The 12856-nt window shown below is 35.0% G+C and overlaps 1 protein-coding gene across 4 annotated transcripts in view; it reads right to left on the reverse strand.

The window, feature by feature from the left end:
* LOC108690402 (calmodulin-binding transcription activator 2-like) overlaps nt 1–12856 on the reverse strand; it is a 56394-nt gene that overhangs the window by 24777 nt on the left and 18761 nt on the right. For 3 of the 4 annotated variants that reach the window (XM_018197670.1, XM_018197667.1, XM_018197668.1), the window contains exon 4: nt 327–418. In XM_018197670.1, the coding sequence (XP_018053159.1) occupies nt 327–418 (92 nt within the window). Of the gene's footprint in view, nt 1–326; nt 419–4063; nt 6272–12856 lie in introns of those variants that run through there. The other variant, XM_018197671.1, reaches the window with a different exon arrangement.

The raw sequence follows: 12856 nt of genomic DNA on the forward strand, positions 1-12856 counted from the left end.
GATAGGAAAAGATAGAAGACTGGAAGATTTCAACTCACCCTGTATATAAACAGAGTTATCCATATCTCATATATATATATAATATATATGTATGTAGTACTGAGAAATATACATGATATAATCGCTCCAATTACTGCAAATCTAAGCTTTAATTACCGTTTTTTCATTGATTAATTGTTTATTTTTTTATCTCAAGAGCCCAACTTTAATTATTCTTTTTTAAATATAGTGTCGACAGATGTTTGAATATATAGGTTACACGAGTGTTTTCTATTGACTCACGAATTTAATATTTGCGTCTAACGAATAAGCGACAGGCAATTTACCTCGTTGGTGTTCCATCGATGCCTCTGAGTTGGAAAGTGTTCAGCTCGCGGCAATGTTTCCAGATTTTCGGGAAGCTTTATCGGGTCGCCATCTGCGTGATAAATTATCTCAATTAATAGCTGTTCTCGCTAGAAAATGTGGAATCGTAGAAAACATCAATTTCAGAAGCGATTTGTTCCGTAACTCGTTACATTATTTAACGGAAAACTTGAATTTATGTCGTCGACGTGCGTGCTGATCGATCGTGACAGTTTTACAGCGGATCGACAAGCGAATCGTTATTGTGTCATGAGCATTAGCGACTACCTGCACTCACACTCGCAACGTGCAGGCAACTTTAACGTTACGTGGCATGTGTCATTAACTCTGTTTATACACAACCGATCGAAAAACTCCATCGATCTAAGCCATGTATATTATGCACGCTCGCTATAAAATAGCACTTGTAATAAATTGCACTTTCTACGTGCCATGAACTATATCTACTCCTGTTAGAATGCAAAATAAAAATCGACGGTGTAAAAATTCTTTTACCGAGAATTTTAGCACATTTTTGCACAATTACTTTTTTAAGACCGAGAAATACAAGAAAATTTTTAGAAAGCTAAAATAATACCGTAATATTATCTATTATTTTTTATACACATATACAGGTAGAAATAATGTATTAATATCATTAGTCGATAGCAATTTAATTGAAAATAAACTTATTAATTCAATAGTACTAATAAAATAATGACGTCATGCTCTTGTTTTAATGAAGTGTTATTTGTTTTAATAAAGTGTTATTTGTTTCATTAATAATGTCATTGAATTAACAAGACTATATTTTAAATTAGACTGCTGTTGGTCAATACAATATGTTTTCCGTGTAAACACGTATAGCATTATGTAAGTGATTGAACATTATTCCAATATATTCATGCAAAATTCTTTCCAATATACTTGAAATATTATTCCAAGTATATTGGAAAGAATTTTGCATGAATATTTAAAAAAGAATTCTTCATTAACTGTAATATACATACAGATCATAATATTTAGTAAAGGTTTAGTAAAACATAGCATAATATTTAGTACAGATTTTAATCTTTTTTTATAAAAAGACTTATAGAAAATTTATTGCGTATTATCGAAAAAATAATTCATTTTATAAATGTTGTGAGATTGTGTACTCTGTTTTCAAATTATTAGAATCCAAGGCTAATCTTTTTATACATCTAAACATCAAGCGAATGGCTATTTGCTTGGCAAAATGCTTCCGTTTTGCAGCGTTTGTATTTCCTCTCGATGTATTATTGATATTACGCATGGGACATCTGTGCTCTCTCGTGTGATATATCGGCAATATCATGCGTCGCGCATTCTTGAAGCACCGTTCTTTATGATATGAATAATATGAATGCGGAAATATAGTATGAATTTCCCATGTCTTTGTAACCAAACACTTTCTATACTTTGTGTAATACATTATGTAAAATTGAATCGACCAAAGTAACCATAAAGTTACCGTGGAGATAACGAAATTCATCCGTTTGATATAACTTTGTTACAGTCTTTTTGGAAGAAAAAACTTTCTTTCACAAATACACACGCATACCATAAACATGAAACAAAAAAGATATCGTGTTCTGGCAAGAAATAATGGTAGAAACGAGGGCAAATGTGGTTTACCATAATTTTTCTGAAACGTTCGAAATTGTGTTACATACATATAAATCTAAATCACGATTGCAATCAGGAAATTTTTATGGTCGCGCAATTTATGATAACCTTGTTACGCTTTAATTAACGGAATAAGTTCACTGTTCAAGTGCATTTTTTTTCCACGAAGGTTCATTCAAAGAACTTTACTAATTATATAGAAAATTGGGATCCGGTGAAATGAGTTAATTTTCACATATAATATAGCTTATAATATTATGAACAAAAGTCGTAGGTACAATGTTCAATTATGTATCAAAAGTGTAAAATTTATGCTCACAGAGCATTTTTGATACACCATTCCACAAACAAACTGACGTTATTTGTCATTTTGTTAAATTTGATATTAAAAACATCAATTTGACATCAAAACGATGATAAATAACATCAATTTGTTGAGATAGTTAAAAAATTGTTTATTATTGAGTTTTCTATGATATTTTTTCACTATATGGTAAGCTACATTATATATGAAAGTTTTCATATATAATGTAACTAACTAACTCATTTCTCCAAAACTCAATTTTTCATATAATTAGTGTAGAGCCCTTTATCTGCGACTAAAAATCGCATAAATGTATCATATTGTGTACTGCAAATCTATTTAATAGTTTGTTTTTTTGTAATCTTTTTCATAAATTTGATAAATTGTAGCAATTTCAAAATAAGTTCCATTTTTAGCGAAATATTTGCCGAAAATTACCAGAGTTAGCTAGGAATTATCCGAGGGAATCAAATATTTATTTAAGGGCACTTTGTTTGCCAATCGCATATGATGCAATATACATTGATTCGTGAAACTCACCGAAACTAGGCACCATTAACTAAACTTTCACAATCATAAGTATGACAATTAAATACAGTCACAATGATCTAGAACTCTGTAATAGCAAAGTAACAGTTTACTTGTCTGGGATATTTTATCGTCGCGATGTTATCTAATATTATTATAAAAATCATCTATATATCATCACTATATATTATTCAAAACAAATATCTCATATATTAATTTCATAATTATGCCACAAAGAAATAAATAATACAAAATAACAGAAAAATATTTAAAATCAAGGCAATAGGAATCCGCGCTGTACTTACTAACAAGACGAATAAAATATTTATTCGTTTCGTCCTTAGTTTTAAGAGATGACATTATTAATTTTATTATTTAACCTAACATCTTTTATATTTATATCAATTGTTAGCGCACGAAGTACAATGCGGATTCTTATTGCTTTGATTTTGTATATTATATTTTGAATTGAAGAAATCTTAATTTTTTATTCTTGTGCTAAAATAAAGAAACTTAATGACTTCCATTATAATTAAAGACATAAATAATCAACACATATAATCAACAATTATAATTAATACAATTATAAAACATAAAATAATCGAAGGAACTGAAGTTCTATAAACTTCAAAGTTCAAAATTTCACAACGCTAATTTTTCAAATCATAATTTGCAGAAATAAAAGGAGATTCTTTGAAGGCACCATAGACAAAATTTTAAATAATTCTCAAGCAAAGAAGAAACGAAAAACAGCAAGAGATCTCTCCAGTTCCCGAGAAAATCTCTTCAGTTCTTGAGAAAGTTTCTCTCTTGTTGCTTAGACCTGATTTACACAATGCTTTTTTTTACCAACTAATGTTTTCTAGCGAATAAGAAAACTAGCAGCTAAAAAAATCCGATTCTAAAAATTATATCTTTTAACTGCTAATTTTCTAAAAAAAAAAATAAAAAAAAAATGTAATTTATAGAATTATACTTTTTAAATCAGTTTTAAAAACCCACAGATTAATTCAGCTTCCTCTACGTTGTAAAAAAAAGAAACGATTACAAACGATTTTTAAATTCTCTCCAACTGCGCAATCAGCAACGATGTCAAATAAATTTCAATCTCCATGATAAATCGAAGATATCGGAAGACTACAGCACATGCCGCGTGACATGTCAAATGTTGTCAAATGTCGTGTCAAATGTTGTGGGGGGTTTTCTACATCGGGGTGCATAAACAGCAGATAAACTCACTTGGGGCGAGGGGCGTCGGGTAGGTCGCATGGTAGACGACACGCTGTGGATTCGAATGATTGTAGCCCGCCATTTCCGCGATGCTGGCGCGTGCTCGCGCTGCTTGGATCTTACCGATCGTCTTGGCCGAACGTCATCGTCCTTGAACGTACGCGAGACGAGAGCGTGGTTGGGCCCTGGCGGGCATCCCTGGATGGACCCTTTCTCGTGATGGGTCCGCGTCCTTGGGAGACGATCGCGTATCTGATATGATTGCTGTCCGTTGATGATCGCGCTGCTTCGATCGAGACAAGCTGAGGGGATGGTCCTTTTTTCGTCAGGACAGTTTACCAGCCGCAGGATCCAAGACACAGGGACGGCACTCGGATTGACGTTGTCCTCGGCGTTGCGAAGGTTGCGCTCCCGGATGACGACGACTCCCTCTGGAACGGCAGGACATATCCCCCAAAGGAGCTTGCACGCGGGCCGGATTATGTTATTCGAGACCGGATATCGATCGACGATGTCACGAATGTGTCACTCTTCGCTCTATCCCGTCTCTTCTGAATCTCTCCTCTAAATCTTAGAGAGATCTTAAATGATCGGAATTGAAGTTCGGAATTGCAGTTTCGAAGGACACACGTGGAAGTGCACGCGGAAACACGAACAGGATTGATTCTCTGTTCTCCTTTTGCTCTCCCTGATTCCCCAAATCTCTCTCTCTCTCTCTCTCTCTTTCTCTCTCTCTCTCTCTCCCCCTTCTCTTTCTCTCTCGCTCTCTCGCTCTCGCTTTCGCTCTCTCTTTCACGCTTTTTTGTTAGATTCTTCTTCTAGTATAAAAAATTGGAGCTCCACTGTATCTCTACGCAACGTTGAAGCCAACCCTTTTTCGTGAACGTTCCTTCCTTCCGTCCCTCGTTGATTGCTGCTCGCGATTCTCCTTGTTCTTGTAAACGTTTCTTGACATAGACACGTTTCCAGTCACAAATGACACACTATTTTTTTCTTTCTGAGTTCTTTTTTCTTCTCTCTTCCGAAAGCTCAAATCCCAAATCTTTGTCTCTCTCTCTCTCTCTCTCTTTCTGTCTTTTCCTCTCTTTTATTGTGCGCTCCGGAGCTCTTTTTAGTCTTCTTATATCCTAAGTTACAACACTGAACCCGTCCCTATCGGAGGGACAAAATAATGTAAGGGTCACACAGTACAGAGAGAACTTAAAATGCGATTATCCCGTCCTGTAGCGCGTGGTCTCTTTTACGATCTTCCCTTTTACGATCCCTCTCTCTCTCTCTCTCTCTCTCTCTCTCTCTCTCTTTCTCTCCCTCTCTCAACGTTTATGCTCTCGTCTCGTTCTCTTCACTTCCGCCGCGCCGCGCACCAATCTGACTGAGGAATAACTTCAGAAAATAGATGATTTTTCTATCGTTCAACTCTTTTGTGACTTGTTTCTTCTTTACTGTGTATTGTTTGTGTGTACGCGCTTGTAATTACACATCTACTTAGAAAAAAACCGGAGTTACCTCGTCGTACGTCCCGCTCTTTCCTTTTCCTACTTTCACCTGCTTTCTCTTTCACTCTCCTCCTGTCTCTTTCTCTATCCGACCGCGCGCGCTTTATTTTCCACTTCGTGTGTATCTTCCTTCCTTTCCTTCTTTCTTTTTACAGGCGGTTGTCTTACAGGTGTATGGTAAGATTTAAAGAGAATCCTTAGGAGAAGTGTGTTGTTGCTGTTTCGTGTTTATAGTTGTTAATAGTGTTATTTACAAATATGTAATGTTTTTGTTTTTGTTAATAAAATAGTTCAAATTAGTCTTTTGGCCCCGCGTGTCTGCTCCCGAGCGGCGGGAGCCGCAGAGTGAGGCAGCCCTCGACTCTCGACCTCCGTCCCTCCGCTCGCTCCTCTCTACCCTCTTCTTCATCCCTCTCCGTGCGAAGTCCCCTCCACGTACTGTCCCGGAGTCCTCCAGCCCCTACCAACCCCACCGGCATCCACCAGTCACCACTACGCCCGCTAAGGGTGATCATTCTCTCTCTTTCTCTCTTGGACAAGTTCGACTATTCAGCCCCAGCCACAGCCCTTAACTCTGCCCCCAGCCCTGTCCCTGTCCCGCGGTGTCTGTCGAATCTCACCCTCGCCAACCCCTCATGCATCCACCCTTCTCCATCTTCTCGCACTGCCGTTCATCCCTTTATCTTCCATCTCTCTCTCTCTCTCTCTCTCTCTCTCTCTCTCTCTCTCTCTCTCTCTCTCTCTTTCTCTCTCTCATGTACCTACGTCTATTTACCACTTTTACGCTTAGTAGTGTGGATGCACCACCGTGCCAATTTCTGTGCGAAACTATACCAATGGTTCGTTACCTAGCAGTTACCTATCCAGTTGGCAGGCTATTTACTTTCGTAAAACTCATTGAAGTTATAAATTAAGGATTATCGAGAATACAAATTAATGTCGAAGCGTAACACGTACGGTGGAAAAATTGCATTTGGGGATCACCCATCCCGTTTGTTGTTGCAGAAATCGAATGTCGTTCCGCATTCTGCACCGGTCGTCCTCGCGAGATAATTTTTCGGCTCTCCGCGGATTCGGTCCACGCTATTCCAAATAATTCTCGCCGTCGACAAATCGACGCCCGTACGTCTCGCGCCTCTTTGCCGTCGAAGCCGATAAATTTGCGGCAGTTTCGCGAGAGAGATGGATGAGAGTTGCGCGAAGTAATCGCAAATTTGCATGCAGGGCGTAACCTTGAACGCGATACGCCTAGATTTGGAGGAGGAAATGGCAAAGTAACGACTTACATGGCTCAAAATGGAACGTGTTGAAAGATGAAAATTATTCATACGATAAATAGGATCAATAAACATGAAACACGAAATCAGTAAATTATTAATTCAAATCTACAATTCAATCAGAATAAGATCGCAGATTTTTATCTCATACATTTCGATTAACATCAAGCTTAGATTAATTCACAGAAGTTTAAAGTTGCAACGCATAGAACAAGAGGATCAAATTACGTAGGCGAACATTGAAACGTGTAATGTCAGCTATGGCTAAGTTACTTTACAGTGTAAACTTTACACAGTTCTATAGATAAGGTTCATGACAAACCATATGAAGAGCATCGTTAGCATGCAAGCTCGCGAAAATCGTAACTTGCTTGATGTATTCTCTTTCACAGTTACGCGATAATTCGCGAGATAAATTTCATTCTCTCTGCTTTGACGACATTAAGGAAAATCACGTGATTTTTTTAAACCGATCAAATAACGATACACACGCGTTTTCAAGAAAGTCATGAGATTATTAATTATTTCAAACCCAACCGTAAATGCATGGAAGTGCACTAAAACGATTTGGTGTTTTATAGCGAGGATACTTTAAACTACTTTAAACCTACAGAACAATTGAAAAACGATTGGAGAACAAGTCATAGAATAGCCAATGTCTCTATTTCTGTCTTGTAAATAAAAAATAAACTAATATAACACGTACAATTTTTTATTAATAGATTCCCGATTTGAATTCTGGTTGGAATAATATTCTTTGCAATAAATTGTTTTTACAATATTTTATAATGTTAGTAGCATCATTCGACATTTAATTTAATTGTGATATTATTATTTCTGCTTTAGTGATGATTGCGTTTTAAGGTCGACAGTAAACGGTGAGCAGTTTATATAACTAAAAGATGTATAGAAAAGAACTTATGTAATACAAAATATTATAAATTATATAAGCACCAAGATTTAGTCTCAAACGTATATTGGATATTTCCTTATTTATTTATACAGCAGTTTAGATTAATTTATTATTGTTTTAATCTGATTTCATTTTAACGAGATTTAACTTGAAACTAGATTATCAAAAGATTTGACGTTGAAACTTTAGAAAAATTTTGGAAAAACTTTAAATGATAAATAAATAATAAGTAGGTAAATCGTTTCTGTTGTTTATCATCGAGAAAACTTTAAAAGAATAAATGTTAAAAAAAGTTGGGGTTAAGAAGTATCAGAGAACGGGGGAAGTAAATCCGCGCAATTACGAAGATTCATTAGGTAAGGTTGGAAATGTCATTGTGAGCAGCAGGAGCCACAACGGACAATCGAAATTGGCTCCAGCAAACACGCTCACGTTTCCTCAAGTTCGCTCTAAGGGGGTGAACAGGATGGCGACTAAATGATATTCCTCTCACAATCCACGAAACGCAGGCCAAGTCCTTCTCGACATCGCACCTACACATGAATCCCTGCACTCGCTCGTGCCACCGGGGATCGTATGTTCCAGCACGACTGGCACCTAAATGTATATGTGTGTGTGTGTGCGTGCGCGCGCGCGCGCGCGCGCGTGTGTGTGTGTGTATGTGTACGTCATACGACATACGTCCATTGTCCCATGTGTGTATGTAGTACAGCATACATCGAATTCTTGCAGAAGGTTCGTGTCGAATTTTAATGGAAGTGCTGCCACCTTCTAGTGACCTCTGGAGCCAACTGTGCTGGAGGCATTCCTACGAAGAAGCTCGCGGAAGAAAAAAGAAACATCCCAGGGGTTGGCGGAGGTGGAAATCACTCAGGTGTCGAGCCCCTATCGCCAATCTGATTAATGGATAGATTCATGAGTCTAGGTATTTATATGGATTTAAGCGCGCCTGTATGGCGAGCACGTAACTTTAGAGCCTCGCTAAATTGGCGAACGCGACCCAAGAGTACGCGTAAAAGTGTCCGTGGATGCCTCAGTGCGAATAATGAGAAGTTTTTCTAATTTTTTTTAAGATACAAGCATTGTCAATCGAAAAGTTAAATTAATGGTATAAGCAATATTATATTTATTTAAAAAATATAAGAAATTTTAATGTAAAGCATTAATTAATTTAAAAGTCTGTTATTAGTGCTTAAATATTTTAGGAGATTTTAAGAGATAATTCCTCACATTAATTCATGAGAACGTCTGTCATATGTCTGGGATTTAGTTTTACAGATACAGGGTGTCAAAAGGCAAGGGTATTAAAGGGCAAATTTTGTTTCTCCCAGAAATTTTGAAAACTAACTCGAGTTATTTTGATAAAACTTTGATATGTTTCAAGGACATGAAAGTTTCATCAAAATAGTCCAAGTTGGTTTGGTTTTCAGAATTTAAAAAAAAACGAAATTTTTCCTTCAACTTTAACCTCTTGTATTTTTAAAACTTATAATCCAGCAATTATAAAATTTAAAAACGCTGAAACTTTGCATAAGTGTAGAGTAAATGAACCTAATTACAAAGTAATTCTTTTAATGTACGACTTTAAAAAATGTGAAAAGTTTAACATATATAAAAAATCTAATCACTAATTATAAATAAAAATACTTTTGAAATCACATAACTTTTATTTAAAACATTTTTTTTCTCATTGTTTCAGCAATATTCCCTTAAAAATGTAAGCATCGATTTCTCCAAGAGAATGTTTCCATCCTAAAATCGAATATCAGTTACAAAAAACTGTTTCGTGATTAGATCCATTTACTCCGTATTTATGCAAGATTTTTTTATTTTAGACTTGCTAAACTCTTCCCTTGTAAATCGTTTTAGATATCAGACCATATAAAGTTTTTGTTTTGAATATGAAGAAATATTCTTTAAAATTTTCATTAAAATACATTTAAAATATTTGAAAACTATTTTCCTGTATTTTAATTCTGCGAAAAATTAAATGGATTTAAATAAAATAGATTTAAATATTCTGCGAAATAATTATGTATGAAAACTTTATTTCACCTATAAAAAAAACTGGGAAATATTTTTACACGAAATTGCTTCGTACGTTAATCCTTCGGTGATGAAGGATTTGCAGTTTAAATTTCGATTTATAGAATCGTTTCTAGTCCACACAGCTTTGCACACGGTTTCTGTCGCGTTAAACTCATAATTTATCCACGGCCTGGTAATCGAGCGAATCTCGTGCCGTCGAAATGAAACAAGCTCATACCCTCCCGGCTTTTCGACGCTCGTCGTAAACTCGAGAGCATCCCCAATTTATTTGCTTCCGCGTATATTACATCGGGGTCGCCGATACTCTATTACAGAACACAATATGCACTGGGCATTTTCGACATAACGCAGCTTTGCCGCGTTTGTAAAACTTCGCTTTATCAGCTCTTGCGTTATGCAAATCTCCTAATGTTTCAATCCTTTAGCAAGTCATTAAAATCATGTTCAGCATAGTTAATACACTGAAAAAATTTGGTTGCATTAATTGGAATTCAGTAGAGATTCAAATCATTAAGAGATACAAATTAGATTTGTTAAATCTATTAAACATTCTAGTCGAGAATATCGAGAAATCAGAAATTAAGATAATTAGAATTCTAATTAATATCTCATTAACATAATGCTTAAAATGCATTTGTTTATACACCTTATTGATACACTCAGAATATTTTCTTAGTACATACATTGAAAAAAAGTTTAATAACAGTTGCCAAATATATTTTATTTAACATATTGGTGCAATAATAAATAATACCAAATATAATAAATACATAGTAATTAAGTAATAATAATAATAGTAAGATAATATTTAGAGCATTAAAATTAGCATTTAATTGACTTTAGTTATACACTAATCAGACTTTTGACATTGACATTAAAATATTATTTTACCAAAACTAGCAAGTATCATCTAGACTTGATTAATATAAGTCTTTTTTTAAATGTAATATCATTAATATCTCTAATGATGTTCTCGATGTACTTTTACTGAATTTATTAAAAGTAATATCAAAATCTATATCAACGTAAAAACATGTTTATCTCGCACAAACACAAACTCTCGCAGTCACTGCCACATCCATGTCGCGCACCGTTAAACTTCGCGTACTCGTCGCTGATGGTTCGGCTGTTGACAAAGTAAACACGCATTAAGCTATCATGCATCATTCGCGATTACACACGTTCTATCGTTCGCGGATCGCGTAAACGGAACTAGAACGCACGTGCGAGATGATTTCTAACTGTGTCCGACATATGGTCAGAAATAATTACGATTGTGCTCTTTGGAGCCGATCCGCCAACTAATTTTTGGGTCCGTGCCGAGTTCACCAGCGCCTTGCCGTGGCTCCGTGATATCCGACTCGACTGTCGAAAGTCGAGCGTTACACGTAGCCCATTTTATTTCGCTCTGATTTATAGTAGCCGTGATACAAAAACGCCGTGGATTTCGCAAACGGCAACGGGACTGACGTTTCTACGGACAAAAACAACGATACGCCGAAGTAAAGCGACAATGTACATGGCGGAGCAATAATTCTTTATCATCTATCATAATTTAGACGGCAAAAAAAAAATAAAAATTGCAAGTAATAATTTTTGTGAAATTGACGTTATGTAAAAAAGATTGACGTTTTATAAACTAAAAATAACTCATACAGGAGACATAATAATGTGAATACATAAAAAATAAACTATTTACTTTATTAATAGAAGGTTGATCTACCGTTTGCCTTTAGATTCCATCGTTAAAATGAAATCAGTCAATGCTTGAATGGTCGCAATGAAATGTACTATTCTTTTAGTACACCTTTCAATCACTCATATAAGTGCATGATATTAGATAGGAAATTTACTTCTCATTTTATTTTCCAAAATTTCCATCTATTCTCCAAAACTTTAATATCTTTCTTGGCTAGCGCAATCGTCGGATTTAAATATCATCGAATCATTACAAGTAACTTGGGAGAGCAGAATGAAAAACAGATTTCTCTTCCTGCAATATCTCTTAAGCAATTGGAAGATGTTCTGTTAGAAGAAAGGTAACACATTATATTATTTAAGCATTTGTGACTATTCAAGCGTTGTATAACTCTATTCCAACAAGGAATCTTTATTAAGAATCTTTAAGAACAAAATGATAAATTAATGAAATTAATAAAATTAATAGTATATTATATTGTATTTCTCAGATGTTCGCATTTTTTGTCCGTTATATACATGTAGAAAATATCTTCCTTTTACATATAGAAATTCTAAACTGATAATTTTAATATTCTGTAAAAACATTTTTTCAATCCTTTTGCAAATTGGAGCGTGTAATTGTGTTGTAGAAAGCACAGTTTAAAAATTTAATCCAATATCAAGGAATTTCTGTATATAATATTTTTTTTTATGTAAATTAACGAAAATATTTCTAACAAATAAAATTATTGCTACACGTGTGACTAACACGACAAACATTTAAGTAATGTAATTTGTCATTCTAGAGAGTTAAAAAAATACCTCTGAAATCTCTCGTTCTCACGCGACGATACTTCACCTCGAAAACGTGACGTATAACGTTATTGAACATCCCAGCCGCGAATGCGAATAAATCTGCCAGCAATCTGTCGTTGATGTCGCAAACTTTTTATTGCATGTAAAAATAAATGGTTTAATCTATGTAAAACAATCAATCGTTGCAATTTAACATATTTTAATAATTTCATATTTATGTTATTAACACATTTTAAATACATGAGTGCTATAAAAAGTATAAAAAAGAATAGACATTTACATAAAATTTATACCATTTTACATTTTATTAATTAGCATTAAATAATTGCTAAAAATCATCTTGCTGTTTGGACACCAAGCTAGCTAACACAAACAAATTATTAGCGTGTGATTAGATTAATTGCGTACGTTGAGATATAATCTCGACAATTAGCTCCGTCATTTATATTAGTAAATGAGCTCTACGACCCAACAGTCTAAACTTTCCTCTTAAATGTGCTCTATAAGCCGCACTCTCTCTCTCTCTCTCTCTCTCTCTCTCTCTCTCTCTCTCTCTCTCTCTCTCTCTCTC

This window comes from Atta colombica, unplaced genomic scaffold (genome assembly GCF_001594045.1).
Source record: "Atta colombica isolate Treedump-2 unplaced genomic scaffold, Acol1.0 scaffold32, whole genome shotgun sequence".
NCBI classification, from domain to species: domain Eukaryota; kingdom Metazoa; phylum Arthropoda; class Insecta; order Hymenoptera; family Formicidae; genus Atta; species Atta colombica.